Source organism: Culex pipiens, chromosome 3, assembly GCF_016801865.2.
Source record: "Culex pipiens pallens isolate TS chromosome 3, TS_CPP_V2, whole genome shotgun sequence".
Classification (NCBI taxonomy): domain Eukaryota; kingdom Metazoa; phylum Arthropoda; class Insecta; order Diptera; family Culicidae; genus Culex; species Culex pipiens.
In genome coordinates this window covers 13,836,810-13,861,495 of record NC_068939.1, presented here as the reverse complement: position 1 = coordinate 13,861,495, position 24,686 = coordinate 13,836,810, and the positions used below count along the sequence as shown (strand labels likewise).

Genomic DNA, 24,686 nt, shown 5'->3' with positions numbered 1-24,686 from the left:
CTTTTCATTTTTTTAAATAGTAACTTAAAGTTAAATAAAAGTATAAAAAAAGTGTTTTTATTTATTGAATATTTTTGCATCCATTTACCCCTCGGTCATTTCGGTTTGTTTTGGTGTTTTGACGTTTGTCTGCTTTTAAACTGGGCTACGGCCCAGTTATCGAGCGCCCAGTTAAACATCCCCTAGTCACCGAACAAGTCTGGAGCAACACGAGAAAATGGCGGAAAAGCATTTTGACAGCTGAAACTATTTTGCAAATTCCAAGCCAACAGGTGACTTTTCACCAAACATCAAAATGTAAAAATAAAGCTGGCCTTCTCAGCTACCTTTTAACTCTGCGGGTTTTGTTAAATAGTTACCTGTTGGCTCGAAATTTGCAAAATAGTTCTGGCTGTCAAAATCAAGGGGTAAGACAGTGAGAAACTGAGTGACTCATTTTCTCAAAATTACTCAATGTGGCTCAAAGTTACTCAATATCCCTCTTGAACGATTTTGCAACAGGTTACGGAATTTGTGAATATACATATTTTGACAGGCGAGCGTATTTACAAAAAGTTTGAAATAATTTCACAACAAGACACTGTTAAACTTCCCAAAATTGGCCAATGTATTTGCTGCGGAATGGTCTGTTCCGGATTTCAATCCGGATGTTGCCGCAAGGAATCTTTCCCGCGGCACGTAGCAATTCTCGATGTTGTGGCATAGCTGGCATCCCGTGCACGCCTGTGGATGCTGCTGACCTTGTGCCAGAGTACTTAAGCAGCGCTCAGCCCGCCGGATTTACCGCACTTTTCCGGCCCATTATATCCCAAATGTCTCCAGCAACAGACAGACCCGAGAGGATTCCCTGCTCGCCCTGCTCAACACAACAAGATGGAACCGTCCACCAAGATGTACTAGTTTATGGGATGGCTCATCGAGCGCAAGAGGAAGTGCCTGTTTGAGACAATGGATTGCATCTTGACCTGACCTAACCACTGATGTGATGTCCGTCAAATGCTCCAAGAAGCCCTGCCGGAGGCTGTGCCCCAAGACAACGTCAAGAACGTGCCCGTAAAGGAACTACGTCGTGGATATGTCCCGATGACTCAAAGAATCACCGCTCAGGTCATCGTGCTGAACCACCCCGGTCAAATCTCCAACGGATACCCCGTGCTGGATTGCCACACCGCTCACATTGCTAGGGAGTTCAGCGAGATCAAGGAGAACATCTTTCGTCGTTCCGACAAGTCCTCCGAGGATCATCTAAAGTCCATCAAGTCAGGTGATGACGTTCTCGTCTTCCTGGTCTCATCCAAGCCTCCAGCAGTCGATTTCCGGTTATGTCCTGCCGGTACTTGCGAGAAATCAGCTATTGTCAAAAGAGTCAAACAAAACCAATAAATAAAAGTTTTTATTTCTGCTTTTTGTTTAGTTTTTTTTTAATGCGGTCGGTTTAGATGCCTTTGGTCCGTTCTATGCGCCGAAAAAAAGGCTTGGGTGAACAGTTTTGAAAGGCGCCGATGTCCACCGAGTCCTCCTCGTTCTGGTACCTTCGTTCGAGGATTTTCATAATTTGGACGATCGTTACGGCTATACGGATTTCGAAGAGCTTTTTTTGTCACGCAGCGGAACGTGATCTCTACCATGTCCACCAGCACCCCACACACCTTCAGATCATTCTCCTCCGGATGACAATCCGGAGACGTCATGAAGCTGCTCGGCGCAAAACACCCAAAACACAATATTACGTTCCGTAAATAGCTGCAAGAAATAAAACGGGAACGGGATCATATTTTCCGCTCCACGTGTTTCTATTTGGGCTTAGTTTTGTGTCTGTCAAAATCAGTCGTCTCTCTCTGGAGCCAAATGTCAGTGTCAAAGTTCGTTACGTCGTTTGGAAGGATTGAAAAACTTTGAGTGGCTCAATGTTACTCAAAATTATTCAAACTTTCTCAATATTACTCTCTGTCCTACCCCTTGGTCAAAATGCTTATCCGCCCTTTTTCAAATGTTGCTCCAGAAGTACTGTATATCCATTTTAATTTTTCCAACCTTAATAACGTTGAAAATATTAGTGTGGCTAAGAACGTTGTTTTTACCGGCCAGCGATGAAAATTGAGCTTTTAAAAAAAGTGTTGATTGCATACTTATGGCAATCAATGATTTAGAAATGTAACATATTTTTTCATTACTTAATAATGTTGTTTGTTGTGTTTTGTTTTCAGTTTCATTCATTCTCCTACGGAATCATCGTCGAACAACTATCGCCCTGCCTCCATCGTCACCCCAGACTTAAACGACGACTACGACACAGTCGTAACAAAAACAAAAGTGTTCATACCCCAACAACAGTGATAACAACACTTTAGTCCGCGTGTAGTAATGCGACCTACAACGTAACCGTAAAGTTGCATGTATTACCGATGGGACGGAATCGCTCCGGACAGATCGCGTGAAGCTTATACAACCTTGACGACTGGGAAACCACGTTCTAATCGTCAACTGCGAATTTGGATCGCGATTCGCAAATAACAACAACACCGGCAAGAACTCTCACCGTGCTAATCGGTGGCGACCTCTTATCAGCGTCCAAAAACATTTGCGCTCGGAGAATTTCTGTTTTGGTGTTGTTGCCTGGGGCGTTTTAATCGGTGCCAAGAACCTTTATCTGCTCGGGCAAAAAAACAAAAAGAAGACGCGTGTTTACGGTTTCACTTAGCTTCTGCGACCAAATTCTTCAACTCTCCATGTGCGTCCATCCCGAGTTCTAAATTTTCCGTTCAAATATTTACGATCTAGATGCGACCCGAGAGCCAATTTACGCTTTGAACTGTATTCTAAACAAAGTACCTGCTATTAAGAACCAGTACAGCGTACAGAGGGTACAGTGAATGAAGGAAATTTTACGATAAAACGACTAACGACACACGGTGGCGCGAACAATTACCTGTTTTTGTTCTATCCCGGCGTGTTTCCATCAGCTGGCGCGTCGAGAACGAATTAAGTCGGGTACAATTCCAGCGGAAGCCGGGAAATACCGGATCAGGCAGTGCAGTGGCAGGCTGGCCAGGCCCAGACAGACAGCGTGTTTTTGTTTGAGGAAAATATTAGAGAGTCTCAGGAGTCAATTTCTGAGTAATCCGCTTTGAACTGGTTGTGAAATTTTCCGTTGCGGAAATTTCGATCTTTGTTGCTAGGTGGGCCAAATGTTTGGGAGAGGACGATTTCTCCAGATATAAAAATGGCATGACAATCTCGCCACTATGATAGTTGGTTTCGTCAGAAAATCAGCAGATTGGCACATGATGAGGTGTGAGATTAATCCTTGATCGCTTGAAATGTCAAATTATAAGTCATTATAAGTCAAATGGAATTATAAGTCAAATGTTCCTTTATTTTGTCAATTAACCGTATAAATAAAAAAAAGTTGGCCTGTTCAAGAATGACAGGAAAAGTAAGTAGTCGTAAGTAGTGCAGCGACCTCAAATTTAAATCATTAAATTTGTCCATTTTTCGATCCTCACCACAGTTCTGACCATGCGCGCTTACGCAAGCATAAATAATTTTACCCGTCGACTCGCGTCGCGCGACAAATAATTAAGCTTATGTACAGGTGTGGATCATGAGTCATCCTCACCTGAAAAGCCCTTTATTAAATTTCGCCAATTGTTAGGCAATCAAAAAAAAAAAAAAAAAAAAAAAAAAAATGGTTAAGCTTTCAATTATGAATGTGCGATGTTATTACACAGGGGAAATTGAGGGTGTGGCTTAACCAAATTCATTGGCATGTTTGTTCAATGGAGAATTCGACCTTCTCATTATTGACCAACATTTTTGAGAATGTTTTAGGAACATAATTTTGATATTCCAATAACATAATTTAAAGTTTCACGACAATGGTTCGAACCCATGACTTCCGATTTTGAGGTGTACTCACTACACCATACGGAAAGTCATGAAGAATTGCAGAGGTCTGCATAATTTAATTCATGAGGTTCATCGATGCTTCTCATCGAAACGGACCACTTTTAGTAGAACAAAATTTAGTAGAGTTTTCGGGGACTGACTATAAAAACCCCAAAATTCTTGAGGAGGGCAATCAGTTCCAATCAGTTCCAATTAGTTCCAGTTAGTTCCAGTTAGTTCCAGTCAGTTCCAGCCAGTTCAAGCCCAGTCCAGTTCCAGATCCTGAAGAAGCCCCAGACCAGCCGGACCCGCCAGCAGCCACCAGTAGCAGAGGCCCCAGTCCAGCCGGACTTAGCGGTGGAGGCCGCAGTCCGCCGGGACTTAGCCGCTGTGAAGAGTCCGCCGGGACTTAGCCGCTGTGAAGAGTCCGCCGGGACTTAGCCGCCGTGAAGAGTCCGTCGGGACTTAGCCGCAGAGAAGAGTCCACCCGGGACTTAGGAGTTCGGGTCTGGCATGGCTCGGCGAAGAGGTCTGGAGGACAAGTCTGGATTCAACGTAGAGAATTGGCTCGACGAAAGTCTTAATGAAATAAGCAACAAAAAGTTGAGTGATGTGATCGTGCGCGTAAAAGTTGAGAGTGTTACCGCAAAAATGTAATCTTCAAAAAGTGTAATATACAAATAAGTGAAGTTTACTGATCTGTTTTGACTCTACGAGTAAATATCACAAAAATCCTGAAAGCCTAAACCGCTCGGGCCGTTCAGGTGGTGACTAGCGGAAAGCAACGCTGTGTGTGTTTGGACACGCCATTATGATTGGACAGAACCGAGAGTTGAAAATGTGACTATGTGTGAAAGTTAATGAACAAAATGATTTCGCGAAGAAACAAACAGTTAAAATAGTGTAAAAAAAACGTTAAATTGAAGAAAATGTTATGTGAGGAGTTCTAAGATGGAAGCAAATGTGCAGCAGTACGAGATGGAACCAAAACGGGCTCGACCAATGGCAGAAGCATCGAAAATTTCAAAACCGGTCAACGATGGACAACACTAGGGATTCAACAATGACGAGATCATCTGGATCAACTGGAGACGAAAATCAGCCACATCGGACACCCAAGAAGACGACCATGGAAATCTGGCAGTTTAGGGTGAGTAAACAAAAGTTATACCGAAATTTGATGTAAATAGTTAAAAACACGCTTAAAAGGGTGCACAGCAACCAAGGAAGTTGTTGTCTTCTTATGCCAAAATTGACAAACTTACGGACCCAATCCTGCACAAATCTGATTGTTAAAACAGGCAAATTTTGTTGTAAATCACTTAGTAGACAGTACTTTAGGGGATGAATAAAACATTATATCGATAGTTCCCGTAGTTTCGAAAATACTAAAATATCTGTTAAAGATGGCGAATTTGGAGATGACGGATTTAATCCAGCTTATTCCAGAATTTGATGGGTCATTAGACTCACTGGAGCAATTTTTAATATTAATAAATTATTATGCTGATCAAATTCCTGAAGGCGAAGATCAGAGTAAATTTTTAAATATTGTTTTTATGAAACTAAAATTTAAAGCAGCAGCACGTATTAACCGAATTTATGCAACCACTTGGGAAGAAACCAAGGCAAATTTAATTAGAGAGTTTGGTATCAAAACTACTTTTGGTAGTATAATTGAACAAATTGAAACTCTGAAACAAGGACGGGATGAATCATTTAAATCATATGCAGGAAGAGTTCTTGACATAAAATACGAAATCATAAAAATTGATCAAAGTTACAACGAAAATTCATTTACAGGTTATTGTTTAAAAAGCCACTTTATAGTTGGAATTATAAATAATGAAATCAAAGCAATTGCCACTAATAACCGTCATATGAAGTTGGAAAATTTGCTAGAATTTTTAGAAAATGAACGAATTGACAGAGAGTCTTTAAGAACTCTCGAACAAAGGTTACTTGCTAGTACTGAAAATTCAAACCTTAATTTTGACAGAAAATTCAGAAATTTCAGGAACAATAAAAATAAAAAATTTTATCAAAGAAATAATTATCAAGCTAACAAATTTTATGAATGTTATAAAACGAATACTGCAAAGAGCACTTTAAAACGAACTTATACAAATAGTCGACGCAATAAAAATCAAATTCCAAATAATTTTAAACTGCAATTTAACGAATACATTCCACCACATGAAACATTAAAAATCAATTTCAATAATGATTCAATATTTTATGCAAATATTGCTACCTTGGCAAGGCCAACAAAATTTCACAAATTTATAATTGACTCCGCATCATGTAACAATTTCGTAAGATGGGATGTGGTTAGTAATATGCGTTTAACTAACATTGATTTCAACGATAGAATTTCCATTAGAGGGGTTCATGGAATAGCAGAAGATACAGTAGGATCTGTAAATATGATTTTATTGATAGGAAATTCAAAATACGAGGAAAAGTTTTACATTTTGAAGCATTTTGCTGATGTTGCAATTCTTGGAGCACATTTTCTAAAGAAATACACCTTATATATTAGTCAAAGTTTCGACAACATAGTTTTACGAACGCCTGACACAAATAATATGCAATATAATAATCATGAAATGACCAATTTATTTAGAATCAATGACATTGAAAATATAAACAAAGTAAATATGACAGGTATTGGAGCAAATAGCTATGACAATTTTAATACAAATTATGATGAAAATAATGAAAATAATTATGATTATGACAATGGCTGCAATGGCATAATTCAACCATGCATTGAAGAGTATTATGACAATCAAATTGAAATTGATGATGATAACCAAGATTACCAAAAAGAGATGAATTTAGAAAACGATCGGGATTATGATGTGATTGAAAACATGAAGCATGAGAAACTTACAGGCAACGACAGAATGAGAAAAATTTATGAATTGGTTAAAACAGACCACTTGAAAGGTGATATCAATCAAGAAATTAATAATATTTTGAATGATTTTAATGAAATATTTTATTTAGAGGGTGACGAGTTGACTTATACCAATTTAACCATGCACGATATAGAAACAACAACTGAAATTCCAATTAATAAAAGACAATATAGATTTCCTGAAGCTACCAAGAAACACGTAGAAGAACAAGTGGAAGAAATGCTAAAATTAGGGATAATACGCCCAAGTAAAAGTCCGTGGAATGCACCGGTATTATGCATCCCAAAGAAAGACTTAGACGCCGAAGGCAATAAACGCTACAGAATTGTAGTGGATTTTCGAGACCTAAATACAATTACTAAACCATTTGTGTATCCTATACCGCTTATTAGCGAAATTTTGGACAGTATTGGAGAAGCTCGATATTTCTCAACCATTGACTTGAAATCAGGATTTTATCAAATCCCAATTAACCCGAAGGATGCTGCGAAAACCGCATTTTCAACATTTTTAGGACATTATGAATTTTTAAGAATGCCAATGGGACTGAAAAATAGTCCATCAACATTTCAAAAATTTACATTCACACTTATTTATGAAATACAACCTGTTAATGCGTTTGTATACTTGGATGATATTATTATATTTGGAAGAACTATAGAAGAACACAATAAAAATTTATATAAAGTTTTGAATGCATTACATGAACATAATTTAAAAGTTGAACCATCAAAATGTAAAATTTTACACAAAGAAGTCAGATATTTGGGTCATATTATTAATGAAGAAGGTATTCGACCAACTAGTGAAAATATTGATACAATCAAAAACATGAAAAGGCCGCAGACGATTAAAAATGTGAGATCATTTTTGGGAACTGTTAATTTTTATGGAAAATTTATTCCAAACATTGCAGATAAACGTAAGCCACTTAATGCATTATTAAAGAAAAATGTGAAATTTATTTGGACAGAAGAATGTGAAAATGCTTTCGAAGAATTAAAGAACTATTTAATTTCAGAACCAGTTTTAGTTAGACCGAACTATAATGACAAATTTGTTTTGACAACTGATGCTAGCGATTATGCTATCGGAGCAGTTCTTACTAATGAGAAGTCAAATGATCACCCCATCGCTTACGCAAGTCGTGCGCTTATCGGGGCTGAAAGAAATTATTTCACCATTGAGAAGGAACTACTAGCTATTGTTTGGGCAGTAGACCACTTCAAACATTTTATCTATAACCAAGATTTTATCGTTTACACAGATCATAGACCGTTGGTAGCTCTATGGCATTTGAAGGAAACTTCACCAACTTTGACAAAACTTCGTTTGAAAATCCAAGGCATTGGATGTGAAATTCGTTACAAGCAAGGAAAGGAAAATGTGGTTGCAGATTTTCTCTCACGCTTAAATAATGATGAAATTCATGCAGATGATAAACAGGCATCAAAATTAGTAGCAATTACAACTCGTCAACAAGCGAAAAAAAATAGACAAAATGATTCAGATAATCAAAACTCAACAAATACTTCAAACAGACAGAATTTATCTAGAAACAAAACTAATTGGAATAATAATATGAATGGACTTCAACATATTGACATAAATTTAAATAATGACGATGATAGCAACGATAAAACATTTACCTACAAGGATTTCCAAGATACAGATATCGATTTTAACGTTTTAAAATTCTCTAAAAATATTATACCATTTGAACAAGCCGAAGCAACATTTATGATATTAAACAGTGTTACGGTACACAAAGAATTGAGTAAATACATTGACCTTCCACATGGTATTAAGGATTACACCAATGAAAATATATTTGTATTCCCGCAAAAGAAGATTTGGGGTTTAATTTTGAATGGAACATATCGTTCAGCAGTTAAAAATGAAGAATTTTTCGATGGTTTATTTAAAAGTTTTAAAGATTATCCTGATTTTGCTAAAGATGCATCAGTTATACAAATTATTTCTCATAGAATATTTAAAACAGAGTTGGAACTTAACTTATTACGATTTTTTGCAATGAAACTTTCAAAGTCATTTACACTATATGCAACAGAAAATGAACGAATTTATGTAAAGCCAGAAGACAGAGATCAAGTGCTTAAAGATTTTCACGACGCACCGTTGGGTGGTCATGTCGGAGGTAAACGAATGATTAAAAGAATGAGTCCTCTTTTTACATGGGAAAATATGCGAAGAGATGTTTTGAATTATGTAAAGCAATGTGATTCTTGTCAAAAGAATAAAATATGGCCAGCAAATAAGATGCCAATGAAAATTACGACAACATCGTATGAACCCTTTGATAAAATTTATATGGATGTGGTTATGTTACCAATTTCTAATAATGGAAACAATTGTGGTCTTGTGATACAAGATGATTTAACAAGATTTTTGATTGCAGCTCCCATGGAAAACCAAGAAAGTGCAACAGTTGCTAGAACTTTTGTTGAAAACTTTGTTTGTAAATTTGGTGCTCCTAAAGAAGTTGTAACCGATCGAGGTACAAACTTTGTAAGCAAATTATTGCAACACACATGCAAAATATTACACATTAAAAAGATTGTTACAAGTGCATATCATCCTCAAGCTAATTTAGTAGAGAGATCAAATAGAGAGTTGAAAGTTTATTTACGAAATTTTATTGGCAAAGATCCACAATGTTGGGATGAATTAATACCATATTTTATGTTTGAATACAACACTACAGAAAATTCATCAACTGGATATTCTCCCTATGAACTTTTGTATGGAAGAAAAGCTACTATACCAAGCACAATTTATAAAATCAATGATTCAGATTTAAATTATGACGACTATATTTGTTCAATGAAAGATATATTCAAGGATGCTCATGAAACTGCTAGAAACAACTTAATATTGTCAAAAGAAAAAAGAAAGGAAATTTATGACAAAAAGACAAATGATTGGGTACCAATGTGGGGAGATAGAGTTTTGGTACAAATGGTACAAACAGGAATTGGTCAAAAGTTACAAAATAAATGGCGAGGCCCTTACGATATCGTTAAATTTAACAGCGATCAAACAACCACTATTAAAAATGGCAACAAATTTGAAGATGTACATAATAATCGACTTAGAAAATATAATGATTAACATAACACTAAATTATAGTTCAGAATATACCCGTATGAAAATATATTTGACAATTTTTTTAAACAATACATATTAAAAATACATTAAAATTAAATGCTCCAATACAAGATAAAATATTTTAAAATTACAATTACATTAAAATTAAATGGAATATAGATAAAATGACGATGAATGAAATGAATTACATAGTATCATATAAACAATTATTAACAAAAGACTGTATGAATCAAAATATATGTTATAAACACGGGATTATTTATGTATATTGAAAAAAAAAATTATATGAAAAAAAAATATATTGAATTGATATGATTGAAGAATAAGTAAAAAGAACGATGATTATCAAGAGAATTTAATGAATCAAAATATGTGTTACAGAAACCGGATTTTTTTAAGATATATTGAAAAATAAACATGAAAAATATATTATTTATAGGTTGATGAATTAGTTGAAAAAAAAATAAAATAAAAAGATTATTATCAAAGAAATGCGCAAACCAGATGAATGTTATGAATTGGGGATGAAAGATAATTTTTATAAATGATTGAATTGATGGGGTTTAAACAAGAAACAGATTAAGAAAAATACCAGAGTACTGAGTTTATACATTTTTTTTTAAAAAAACGTGAAGCGATTATGATCAAATATAAACATAATAATGAAGCAGTGATGAAACACGTTAAAACAATTAAGAAGCTGTTGGGTTGCAATTTTGGGAATATACTTAATTGAGCTAAAATGGGTTAACAGGGTATTAGAAAAACAATGACGCAATTTTTAACTACAAATAAAAACAAATCAAACGGACTGAACAATAATGAAATTTCAACGACAAGCAAATGAAGATGGTGTGATTATTAAATGTTCCAAAACAACATGTATGCAAGTAAGAATGAGTGTGAGAATAATTGGACAAGGGAAGGCCACCCAGAATGAATGTTCAATGTAAACATGTGTTTTATAATTTACTTAACAAAGTATTAAGAATTTATTTTCAGAATGTTATATGCTTATATGAAGGATTTACAGGAAACCATTGGAAGACGATCAAGAAGACAACAATATCAGCAAGGACGCTTGCAAAGACGAATATGGACTACAGCTCAAGAAAGGGTAAAATTTGTGAGTACATCGTGAGGAATCTAAAAAGATCGGAAAGGATGGTAAAAGTTCCGATCTAGGGATACATAAACTGATAAAGCAACGCCAAAGGGATTAAAAAGTAGACAATTGTACTCTATGGGGAGAGTTTTATGTCGAATATAGCTTCAAAACAGTTGTAATCCATGGGGGGATTCAATATGTTAAAAACATTTCAAAACATTTGCACTTTACGGGGATAGTCAAATGAAAATTAAAGGGAATGGATAAATAATGCTTTAAGGGAAAATCAAGGGATAAAATAATGCTTCAAGGGAAAAACAACTTTAAACTGATAAAATTCAGAGAAAAAAAATCAGAACGATATCATTAGAATGATAATTGAACCAACTAATTATCTTGCAAATTCAGCATTTTATTACGAATTGCTCAAATAAACAAATTTATTGAATGGGTTTGACAAATTTGAAAACACAAAGTGACAGACAAGTTTCATAAAAAGTTGATATAACAGAATAGATATTTTAACATGCACAGTTATGCAGTGACAAGATGATAGGATTTGTAGATCAATGAAAAACTTTATAGAGTAATTTTTTTAATTAAAGTATAAACATAATAGTCAATTAGAACTGATTTGTTTTTTTTTTAGTATTAAAAATAATAGAACTGATTTCATATAAAAATATCAACAAGATTTATAAGATTGTAAGTAAATTTGAATCTCAATTTTGCACAGAAATTAAATGATAGATTCCTGAAAATTATAAAATATTGTTCATGCGAAGAAAACAAGTTTTAAATTTTTGTGGGAGAAACAAAACTAAAAACTGAAGCAAAATATGGCAGAGACGGGAGACGAAACACAAGGATCGACGCGTTCGTATGCTGGTTCTACGCGTTCGTATGCAGAAGTTTGTGATGGCAAGATGGTGAGTGGCAAAGTCAAGCGAGATGTTGGATAGGTAACGGTGTTGATGTTGTTGCAAAAGGTCATATCAATGAGGATCAAGTCGGATTAAGACGCAATTCTAGTAACGAGACATTCACGTAAAACAAATTACCAATCGAAATGTGGAATTATGCGAAGTAAAGATGATTGAAATGCGAAACATCAATTATGGAACAAAAATGCATACTACACGCCTGAAACTATTGAAAAGGAGAAGATCATGATAAACAAATGATAACATCATCCGATGTCAATAATTTGAGATTGTCAAAGATACAAAGCAACTGGAAAAGTCAATTTTGGACAAAAATACTGGATTTACGAACAATTCACAATACTCAGCAAGTGAGAAGTCAATGCACTCTCAAAACTGACCATAGTCAACTCACAGCTGGGTTATGAAGCATAATTCATGATGAAAACGACAATTGCACTAATCGACGAAATTCAACACCTTAGCCTCGAAAACTGACCAATTGATCAAGTCACTGTGGAATGAATAGCCTCACGAGAAAGACAATTTTTGATGGAAGACGACGACGATAACATCCAGCCGATCAACAAAGTTCAACAAAAACAACAAATTTTGCTTACAGTGGGAAAAATTCAATGATTTTTTAGGAGAGATAATGAAAATTAATTTCAAATGCAAGTTTATTTAAATCAGTTTCAACGAAAATATTTTTACAAGAGAAGTTCAAAACTGTAATTCAAGTAATTTAGCAGGACAGAAGATCAAAAGAGTAATGAAAATAATTTTACAGTAGAAAAAGCAAAAGAGCAATTATAATTATAAAGCAATTTACAAGAAAGCACAAGAAGAACAAATTGTAAACCGCACGATCACTACACCCGACAATATTCTTTCCATAGATGATCATTTCTTTCAGACGATCATCTAGCTAATAAGTGTGGGGGAGATTAACCAAACCAATATTTTTTTAAATCAATTTCTTATAGCCAGCCATTAAAGTATCTTTTTATGATTTTTTTGCAAAGTATTTTTTTTACAATTTAAATTATAAACTTTGGGAATATTAATTCAACCTACAAACAACTTTCGATAGATGTTCTTAATGCTTTTCAAGAATACAAACATCTAGCTGGTAAGTGTGGGGGAATGCAGCGACCTCAAATTTAAATCATTAAATTTGTCCATTTTTCGATCCTCACCACAGTTCTGACCATGCGCGCTTACGCAAGCATAAATAATTTTACCCGTCGACTCGCGTCGCGCGACAAATAATTAAGCTTATGTACAGGTGTGGATCATGAGTCATCCTCACCTGAAAAGCCCTTTATTAAATTTCGCCAATTGTTAGGCAATCAAAAAAAAAAAAAAAAAAAAAATGGTTAAGCTTTCAATTATGAATGTGCGATGTTATTACACAGGGGAAATTGAGGGTGTGGCTTAACCAAATTCATTGGCATGTTTGTTCAATGGAGAATTCGACCTTCTCATTATTGACCAACATTTTTGAGAATGTTTTAGGAACATAATTTTGATATTCCAATAACATAATTTAAAGTTTCACGACAATGGTTCGAACCCATGACTTCCGATTTTGAGGTGTACTCACTACACCATACGGAAAGTCATGAAGAATTGCAGAGGTCTGCATAATTTAATTCATGAGGTTCATCGATGCTTCTCATCGAAACGGACCACTTTTAGTAGAACAAAATTTAGTAGAGTTTTCGGGGACTGACTATAAAAACCCCAAAATTCTTGAGGAGGGCAATCAGTTCCAATCAGTTCCAATTAGTTCCAGTTAGTTCCAGTTAGTTCCAGTCAGTTCCAGCCAGTTCAAGCCCAGTCCAGTTCCAGATCCTGAAGAAGCCCCAGACCAGCCGGACCCGCCAGCAGCCACCAGTAGCAGAGGCCCCAGTCCAGCCGGACTTAGCGGTGGAGGCCGCAGTCCGCCGGGACTTAGCCGCTGTGAAGAGTCCGCCGGGACTTAGCCGCTGTGAAGAGTCCGCCGGGACTTAGCCGCCGTGAAGAGTCCGTCGGGACTTAGCCGCAGAGAAGAGTCCACCCGGGACTTAGGAGTTCGGGTCTGGCATGGCTCGGCGAAGAGGTCTGGAGGACAAGTCTGGATTCAACGTAGAGAATTGGCTCGACGAAAGTCTTAATGAAATAAGCAACAAAAAGTTGAGTGATGTGATCGTGCGCGTAAAAGTTGAGAGTGTTACCGCAAAAATGTAATCTTCAAAAAGTGTAATATACAAATAAGTGAAGTTTACTGATCTGTTTTGACTCTACGAGTAAATATCACAAAAATCCTGAAAGCCTAAACCGCTCGGGCCGTTCAGTAGTCGGAATTGCAAAATATTAGTTTTTTGCAATTCCGTCGTGAAACTATTTACGTTTCCTGTCATTCTTGAACGACGAAATAGACTACTTTTCTGTACCAAAAATAACAGAATCGAATAGCAACACTTTTCAAAATAAATGCTGAAAAGTTCTACTTTTCGGCATTCAAAAGTAACACTATTCAACATTTTTTTGATTTAAACGATTTATTGACAAAATACACGAAAATTTGACATAAAATTTCACTCAGTGTGTGTTTTTTTTTTGGAATTGTAAAAAATGTTGTATGGAACTCGTTGCAAAAAGAAGATTTTTTCAGCACGAGTCGAACATTTATCCAACGAGGTTCACCGAGTTGGATAACTACGCCGAGTGTTGAAAAAATTATGTTTTTCAACGAGTTCCATACAACATTTTATGCAATCCCGAAACACCCTTTGAGTGGAATTATAAGTCAAATGTTCATGTATTTTGTCAATTAACCGTTCAAAACAAAAAATGTTGAAAAGCATTACTTTTCGAAACAAGTGCTGAAAGTTCAACTTTCATCGTTCAAGAATGACAGGAAAAGTAAGAACTGAATTGCAAAATAGTAGTTTATGCAACAAGTTGCAAAAAGAGGATTTTTTCAGCACGAGTCGTACATTTAGGTTCACCGAGTTGGATAAATACGAAGAGTGCTGAAAAAATCAAGTTTTGCAACGAGTTCCATACAACATTTTTTGCAATTCCAGAAAACACACACTGAGTGAAATTTTATGTCAAATTTTCATGTATTTTGTCAATAAATCGTTTAAATAAAAAAAAATGTTGAAAAGTGTTACTTTTCAGCATTTATTTTGAAAAGTGTTGCTATTCGATTCTGTTATTTTTGGTACAGAAAAGTAGGCTATTTCGGCGTTCAAGAATGACAGGAAAAGTAAGTAGTTTCACGACGGAATTGCAAAAACATGTATTTTCAGCATGAGTTTGAACCAATGATGAAAAATCAAGTTTTGTAACGAGTTAAGTACAATTGTGTTTACCAATTCCGAAAAACACGTTTGTTTCCTCGTTTGTGACATCCCAAGTAACATTTTTTTTTTCCAAGAGTTCTACAAGAGCTCTTTAAGATAGCTACAGCATAGCAGTTTGGACCGCGGTAGGATAAAATTCTCTTCAAAACTTCTTCAGGAGTTTGGAAGAGTACTTAAAGAGAGTTTTATCCTACCGCGGTCCAAACTGCTATGCTGTAGCTATCTGGAAGAGCTCTTGTAGAACTCCTGGAAAAAATGTTACTTGGGATACTCGTGACATGACATGACATACTCTTAAAAAGTGTCGAAAAGTATTACTTTTTGATACAAGTGAGCAATTCTCTACCAAAACCGGAAATGGATTTTATTTATATTTTTTGATTTGGCTCAAACTTTGTGGGGGCCTTCCCTATGACCACGAAAAAAAAATCCCTATGTACACGGAAAAAAAATTCAATATTTGGACCTTTTAAAATGTTAGTCTTGATTTAAAAATTTTCAAAATATTTTTTAGTTTTTAGTTTTTAGTTTTTAGTTTTTAGTTTTTAGTTTTTAGTTTTTAGTTTTTAGTTTTTAGTTTTTAGTTTTTAGTTTTTAGTTTTTAGTTTTTAGTTTTTAGTTTTTAGTTTTTAGTTTTTAGTTTTTAGTTTTTAGTTTTTAGTTTTTTGTTTTTAGTTTTTAGTTTTTAGTTTTTAGTTTTTAGTTTTTAGTTTTTAGTTTTTAGTTTTTAGTTTTTAGTTTTTAGTTTTTAGTTTTTAGTTTTTAGTTTTTAGTTTTTAGTTTTTAGTTTTTAGTTTTTAGTTTTTAGTTTTTAGTTTTTAGTTTTTAGTTTTTAGTTTTTAGTTTTTAGTTTTTAGTTTTTAGTTTTTAGTTTTTAGTTTTTAGTTTTTAGTTTTTAGTTTTTAGTTTTTTAGTTTTTAGTTTTTAGTTTTTAGTTTTTAGTTTTTAGTTTTTAGTTTTTAGTTTTTAGTTTTTAGTTTTTAGTTTTTAGTTTTAGTTTTTAGTTTTTAGTTTTTAGTTTTTAGTTTTTAGTTTTTAGTTTTAGTTTTTAGTTTTTAGTTTTTAGTTTTTAGTTTTTAGTTTTTAGTTTTTAGTTTTTAGTTTTTAGTTTTTAGTTTTTAGTTTTTAGTTTTTAGTTTTTAGTTTTTAGTTTTTAGTTTTTAGTTTTTAGTTTTTAGTTTTTAGTTTTTAGTTTTTAGTTTTTAGTTTTTAGTTTTTAGTTTTTAGTTTTTAGTTTTTAGTTTTTAGTTTTTAGTTTTTAGTTTTTAGTTTTTAGTTTTTAGTTTTTAGTTTTTAGTTTTTAGTTTTTAGTTTTTAGTTTTTAGTTTTTAGTTTTTAGTTTTTAGTTTTTAGTTTTTAGTTTTTAGTTTTTAGTTTTTAGTTTTTAGTTTTTAGTTTTTAGTTTTTAGTTTTTAGTTTTTAGTTTTTAGTTTTTAGTTTTTAGTTTTTAGTTTTTAGTTTTTAGTTTTTAGTTTTTAGTTTTTAGTTTTTAGTTTTTAGTTTTTAGTTTTTAGTTTTTAGTTTTTAGTTTTTAGTTTTTAGTTTTTAGTTTTTAGTTTTTAGTTTTAGTTTTTAGTTTTTAGTTTTTAGTTTTTAGTTTTTAGTTTTTAGTTTTTAGTTTTTAGTTTTTAGTTTTTAGTTTTTAGTTTTTAGTTTTTAGTTTTTAGTTTTTAGTTTTTAGTTTTTAGTTTTTAGTTTTTAGTTTTTAGTTTTTAGTTTTTAGTTTTTAGTTTTTAGTTTTTAGTTTTTAGTTTTTAGTTTTTAGTTTTTAGTTTTTAGTTTTTAGTTTTTAGTTTTTAGTTTTTAGTTTTTAGTTTTTAGTTTTTAGTTTTTAGTTTTTAGTTTTTAGTTTTTAGTTTTTAGTTTTTAGTTTTTAGTTTTTAGTTTTTAGTTTTTAGTTTTTAGTTTTTAGTTTTTAGTTTTTAGTTTTTAGTTTTTAGTTTTTAGTTTTTAGTTTTTAGTTTTTAGTTTTTAGTTTTTAGTTTTTAGTTTTTAGTTTTTTGTTTTTAGTTTTTAGTTTTTAGTTTTTAGTTTTTAGTTTTTAGTTTTTAGTTTTTAGTTTTTAGTTTTTAGTTTTTAGTTTTTAGTTTTTAGTTTTTAGTTTTTAGTTTTTAGTTTTTAGTTTTTAGTTTTTAGTTTTTAGTTTTTAGTTTTTAGTTTTTAGTTTTTAGTTTTTAGTTTTTAGTTTTTAGTTTTTAGTTTTTAGTTTTTAGTTTTTAGTTTTTAGTTTTTAGTTTTTAGTTTTTTTCCAGAGTCATTGCTGATTTGGATCAGACTATTTTTTCTTTAGAAACTGAGTTACCAACTAAACATAGTTTCTCGTATTTTTTGCTGTAATGCATCGTACCGTTATGACGATGAATCATTCCAGAGAAGAGCTATATGTTACACAAACTGTGGGGGTGATTCGATCTTCCACAATTATCACCAGTGTTGATCATGTGACAGTTTATTTTGCGAGAAGTTTCCCAATGACCCGCGCACGAGGGCTAAATAGATAGGCCAGATCGTGCCGTTCCAATTAGGCGTTCTCGGCGTTCAACACCGGATGTTAGTTTCATCACCATGCTCAGGTGTCATGATTTGTTCCAATTATTTTCCCACAATCCTGAAAGTTCGAACTCAAAAATAAGCTCCTAACGGTACGGTTCTTTCTTGAAAGCCGAGTAAAAAAATGTAACACGATCTTGTTTTTACTTTCTCAAACGCAATTGGCCTTAATTGTGCCAGGTCGCGATTTCGCAAGTAAAAAAAAAGTAGAAGAGTCGTAACGAGGCTATTAATAACTTGACACCTGTTGCGCTTCAACCGAATTTGCGAATCGACCAAAGTTTAAAAATATTGCTCCTCCTAACATAACTGTACCGCAACGCTCCTTTCAGAAGCAACTGGAGAGCTTCAAATTTAAACCCCAAACTTCGCATCGCGCATCGGAAGCATTGCTCAGCAATTTGCAGTTGTTTTTCACGGTCGGTCATTGGTGCGAAATCGCGGCCACCGTGGTCAGGTTATGTTTGTGCGAACTTCTTTGTAACATGATCGATTTCGAATCGCAGTTGGCGGCTACCTTCGATTTGGCACGTTGGCTAACATTTTGGGGCGAAAAAGAAAAGTAGCCACGCGGATTTTTTGATCTTGTTTCAGGGTAGAGGGACGTGATCGGTTCAACGTATAAGCAGCAGCCAGATCAGCAAAGATAAACAGACCTGGAATTTGAAATTTAAATTCATAGTGAATTATAAATAATAGTGAGACATAAGTTTAATTAGTTTTATATGTTCACTTAACAACTCTCATTAGAAAATCTCAAAATTAAATAATCACCTTTTTTATATTCTAAAAGCGATTTGTCTGTTATCTAAGAAGTCTAGCAAAACAATGCAAAAGGACCGAAGCCGAAGTGTAAACAAAGAGTCTATCCTGCTCGTTCCGAATGTAAACATCAACTGACGTGAGCAGGATAGACTCTTTGTTTACACTTCGGCTTCGGTCCTTTTGCATTGTTTTGCTAGAAGTGTGTGAATTTCTCCAAAACTTCGATTCTTTCCAGTTACAAAATTCCAACCTTAAGCCATTGCACATTTTTGTTATCAGTAGACGTCGCCGCGATTCCAAGAAGCGAATCCGCCCCAGTCTGTTATCAGTTTCATTCATAAAAACTGCAGAGATACTCGAAAGGGGATTCCAGTGTGCAGAGTGCGCTGATCCTCCTCAAGCCCATTTGTGGGCACACGAATTGTCGTGTTGGGAAATCAATTTAAGTTTTTTTTTCTCCGTAACCTGTTCATATCTGGTTGAAGCAAGTGCCGATCTAGGTTGGGGCTGAGATTCGATAAGAAAAGGGGCACATTGCTGCGCGGTATGGCGATTGTTGAGGCTCGTGCCTTCGAGTGGATTAGAATTGTTTATTTTTGCATTAATCCAATGATAACTGCTGCAATTTGAATAACGTTGTGAAATTGCTAAGAAGTGCTGCAAATATAGCAATTACATTTGTTAGCGGACAACATATGTATTATAAAAATCGTTTTATCATATTTATATTATTAAAAAACTATAGGTCATCAACCTTGAACAGAAGCAATACAAATAAATTGCAATCTTATCTCCTCAAACTTTATTCGCAGCCCTCGCCAACGTCCGATGCCATCGGTCCAAGTTCCCGACGGCATTGACCACTTAATTCAATCATCATCCCCCTGCCCGCCGCAAACTAGCAATTCACTGCGCAGCAAAATATTGCGCAACACGTGCATTTCACGCCACCACTTGACACCGGAGATCGCGCTGCGACTCATAACGCCCGAGTGTGACATTTATCATCGGCCAATAGCGGCAAATTCTGAGGATGGGGGCCACGGATTCGACGCCGACCCGTTTTGGGGATTCTACTGGCCCGGTGGCCAGGCTTTAACCAGGTACGTTGCGTTTGACAGTTGGTCACCTGCATTCAAGGTCGCAATTGAAAGAGGTGTACCAGCTGTCAAACGAACTCGCTTTCTTTAAGGTTCATCCTCGACAACGGGCATCTGTTCGAGGGTCGTCGCGTGCTGGACGTTGGCTGTGGCTGCGGGACATCCTCCATCGCGGCCAGCCGGGTCGCGGCCAGCCATGTCGTCGCCAACGACATTGACCACGGCAAGTACCTTCACAACATCGCACAGTTAACCGTGGGTGCTAATCGATGCCTCACAAACTTTCAGCTGCCCTGGAAGCGACGCGTGTCAACGCGGAACTCAACCAGATCACAGACCTAGAGCTGGACCGGCGAAACCGTATCGGTGACGTCAACGACAGCTATGACGTCGTGCTGATTGGGGACCTGTTCTACGACACCGAAATTGCGGATCTGCTGCTGCCATGGCTTGCTGCGTTGACGAAGACGGCGCGAAAAACGGAGGTTCGAAAATTGAGAGCAAAAGTGTTGCGTTCGAAAGCAAACCTGTTTAAATATTTTTAATCTTTTTTTTTCTGCTTCCTCAGATTTACGTTGGGGACCCCGGACGGCATGGGTTGACGCGGAGGGAGGGTCGTTTGGGGAGCAGTATGACTCAATTAGCACGATATGAGCTGCCGGCGAATGTTTGTATCGAGAATAACGGATTTTCGCACGCGACGGTGTGGAAGTTTGAAGGTGAAGATTTTCGGTGATTGAGCATTTTTTTTGTGTTGGTGTTATGTAATGATTTTAAATGTGATCAATGAAATAAAAATGTTATAAATGTTTTGAAATAAAAATGTTATGATTTTCGAGAATTTTCCAAAAAAATATTCAAAGTATCTGATCCATCTTAACAAGGCTACTCTTGCTGCCTATTTTTATAAAATTAAACTGTATATTTTTTGAAAGCTTCTTTTTGAAAAAAAAAAACAAACCATAGTCTTAACATTTGTTTTAGAAACAAATGTTTTAGAATGCATTTCACGCTAGTCATCAGTAATTTTGCAATCATTAGTTTACAATAAAAGTTAGATTTGATAAAAACAAAGAAACTCAAAGGATTTTTGAAAAACCCAAATAGATTCTTGTTGGATACTGGACTTTTCTCAGTGTTATCTAATTGGGTCCAGGAATCAGGTTAACGTGATATTTTCATTTTTTTATTAGGGGTTACGGTAAAATTACGATAAATCTTTTTTTACCACAAGGCGCTTCAAATGAATTTTGTGACAGAAAATCTCTTCTTTGACAGCTCCTTTCAATGAGTCCATGGTTTGATTTCGCCTTGTCAATCTATTTGTAAAATAAAAATTAATATTTTTCTGCTTATTTTGTCCTTAAATGTCCTAAAATGAATAGCGGGCCACGTCATTTTCCCTTAATTTTTCTTTTGAAAATACATTGGAAACTATTGTTTCAAATTAAAGTGTAAGTAAATGACCCATTGGTTATATTCTTTTCGATGAGAATAATATCATAATATAATAATAATATTATAATATAATAATAATAATAATAATATAAAGGGCAATATCAGTTACATTGGTGATTTTCAAATTAAGGCCTTTTTGACCCATTTAATTCGTTAGCTTTTTCAATTTAAAATTTACGATCAAATTATACCCTTTGAAAAATAAAAAATTAAACTCGTTAAACTATCAACTCACATTCGAAATATTATGGATACTTATAGGCAGCGCCGTACCTAGGGATTGGCACTGTTGGCGACTGCCAAGGGCCGATGTTTGAACAAAATATTAATGTCAGGAACAAAGTCAGAAAAAATATATTTAAAACTGATAGGGCGTCAAAAGTTAATGTAGAATTATAAGATATCTTGATTGAATTATATAAAAAATGTGTACAACACTAGGAGCGAAATCAATATTTTTAATTTATTTCAACCGAACTTGTTTTTAAAATTGGTTTAATTGGAATTGGAATTGGAAAAGGGGAGCTCAAGTGACTCACTTCAAAGAGTGCTAAAAGAACTTGGACCACAACAGATTGAATTTAGACACATTCACAACAAAAAATGAATTTTGGAAGGTTGAAAATGTTACATTATAAAATAAATTATCACGAATTTCAAAAATTACCTTTGCGATACACTCAACTCCCGGTGGTTGGTCACTTTTTCGTTAGACACTTTTTTAATTTGTACCCCGTTGGTTGGTCAAAGTCAAACTAAAAAGTGACAGTTCGTCGGCGCTCACGCACACTATCGAAACAAACATTTGGTAGTGTGTGTGACCCCGTTCGTTTGACAACAGTTGGTGTCAAACCATAGGGGTTTGAGTGTATTTTGGCCTATACTTTTTTCGAAATAGTTGTGTTTTGAAATTGCGTTGCTTTAAAATTGAAAGGCTGGAACTAGGGCTGGAGCTTTCCACAAATAAAAACATAAAAATTGCTTGTTTTCAGAGCACAACAGCTCTGACTTAACTTTTTAAGTTTTACCGCTGTCGAAAAAAATAGTTATGTTATGCTTTAATTTCTTAGGCAATTCAAGTTTAATTTGGCCAAAATTGACACATTCAGTATTTTAAAACGACTTCAAAATTTTAGTTGTAAGAGGCTATTTAAAAAAAATACGGTATAATTTTAGTCAGGATTGACATTGTACAACAAGTATCAAACCTACACGCAAACCTGACGCTTATCAGACAGAACTTTGATTCATCCATGCAAATTAACTGTTACGCATACATGCATTCCATTCAATCTGCAATTTGATTTGACGATTTAAATATCAATCAATAAAACAAACAAAAACAATGGTTCAAAAAATATTTCAAAGAAAAAATAACATAAAATAAAGAAAAAAAAATTGCCTCGAAAAACGCTGTGCAAAAGAGCAAAAATAAATTTAAATGACTTATCTTCATATGTTTTACCAAATTTGATGCTTTTTTTTTCTAATATAAAAATCAGTTTTATCAAAAAAAATCCGCTGGATTTTGAATATTTTTACAAAACTGCATGCTGCAAAATGTTGCATTTTTTTTATTAAAAAATATTTTTTTAAATTGCACTCTTAGAAAATATCAAATTTGTTAACAAATTTATGCAAAGTTTATCATGGTTGATAAGTCGATAACAGATTAACCCAGGATTGCGCTGTACATTAATCTAAAAAAAAGAAAAATCCTCCAATCTTTGTTGATTTCTCACAACATATTAAAGTTAACTTTATTTTTACAGTAAATTCGTATTTCAATCTTCACAGTAAAAAAATGTGTGTATTTGGAAGGTATAAAATCGAGAGGCTCTTTTATGACGTATGATGCAATTGGGTTCAAAAGCCATGTGTCATTTTTTTTGTAAAACGGTAAAAAAACACGATCAAAAACCATTTCTGATCACTGTTTTTCATTTCAATGAAAAAAATAAATTTCGATGGTCCCCTTGGAACGAGTTGTCAAGTAGGAGCTTTTCTGTCAAGAAGGACCGCGAGGTTAATATTTCAAAATTGATTTAAAAATCCATTTTAAACTCATTGTGGGCGTACAAACGGTCAATGTACTCAGAAAAATAAGCTTTATCGCTGTAAAAATTAATATCAGCAATCTAAGCTTCATATTCGGACCCAATTTGAACTGAAAAAGAGGCATTACAACAGAAAAGTTTGCAAATTTGCAGATAAAATAAAGTTTCTGTTTTTTAACTATCATTAATAGATCTTCAATCGAAATCATTAAGAGCGAGTCCACGAGCAAAGCATACCCATCTCGCATCAACCTCAGCAACATTTTTGTGTATGTTTCTATTGTGAAATTGTCTCAGGAACATGAATATGATAAAATTATCACCAAAAATGGGATCTAAGGGGTCTCCCGAGCAAAAATTTAAAAACCAAAAAAATCACTAAAAGTAAAAGTGTCTATTTAATATGTTAAACTGCTTTACCCAAAGCGTTCTTAGTCTCAGATGGTAGTCCCAGATGTCCCCTACAAGCTGAAGGTCGAACCGAGTTGATATCTGGATGGAACACTTTTTTATTTGAGTTTTAAAATTATGCTATTTTTTCACTAAAATGCCAATAATTTTCTTTAGATTAACCAATTGGGTTGCTTCTGCAGGCCAAGGATTGATACCTAAGAGCATGCAATGGCACTGACCTTGTTGCGTGCTCTTCGGTTGACGTCCACGTAAGGAACATCCTGGAAGGAGCGTAACTAACTACATCCGTAGTTCTGTTAGATCATCCGAATTATCTTGATCAGAACAGTATAGCTCTGGTTCCTTGCAAGTGTCCTATTTTCTTACCTCCACGTTGGCTTGGTTTTCATGATGACCTAGCTGGTGGCCTGTGGAAACGGATCGTAAACCTTTGACCACCGCGGGTCAAAGTCGAGACGGCTAAAAGAAAGGGGCGCGACAATGTGGGAAAGGGAAGTAATTTGTGATTGTAGACGGTATTGTTTTGATTCGCAGTATGTTGAGTCAACTGCTGTGGATGTACCTGAAACATCGCACAACGGGGTTTCTCTTCTCTTCATTCTCAGCTACCACTCATATCTCCTATTTTTATTTTGCTCTTCTGATTCCCAATTCTTCACTGATTCTTCTATTTAATATCCAAAATTTGATTTTAATTTTACTAACTTTTGATTCTCTTATCTCTCAAAGCTTTTCCACTCTTTTCTATCAATTGATACTGCTGTAACAAACTTTGTTTTGTTTTTTTTTCCTTCAAAATATACTTTTCCTTAATGTACTAGTAATATCAAGTCTATTTATCATTCGTCTAATCTTTTTTGATTTTATTGCGAATTTATTTATTTGAATAATTCTTTATCTGTCCTATAGATTATCATTACTATAATCTAAGCTTGTTTTGTATCTCTTTTTAACTATTGTCTTATTTTACATCTAATACATCTAGCTTCTCATTTTTATTCTTCAAAATTCGCT

The 24,686-nt window shown here is 34.4% G+C and overlaps 1 protein-coding gene across 7 annotated transcripts in view; it reads left to right on the top strand.

Moving 5' to 3' along the window:
• LOC120419511 (electron transfer flavoprotein beta subunit lysine methyltransferase-like) overlaps window positions 1-20,510 on the top strand; it is a 54,391-nt gene extending 33,881 nt beyond the window's left edge. For 6 of the 7 annotated variants that reach the window (XM_052711174.1, XM_052711173.1, XM_052711171.1 and 3 more), the window contains 4 exons: window positions 19,456-19,746; window positions 19,836-19,966; window positions 20,032-20,228; window positions 20,312-20,510. In XM_052711174.1, coding sequence (XP_052567134.1) covers window positions 19,456-19,746; window positions 19,836-19,966; window positions 20,032-20,228; window positions 20,312-20,479 — 787 coding nt within the window. In that variant the 3' untranslated portion in view covers window positions 20,480-20,510. Of the gene's footprint in view, window positions 1-19,036; window positions 19,188-19,455; window positions 19,747-19,835; window positions 19,967-20,031; window positions 20,229-20,311 lie in introns of those variants that run through there. The other variant, XM_052711175.1, reaches the window with a different exon arrangement.
• Window positions 20,511-24,686: the final 4,176 nt, after the last annotated feature.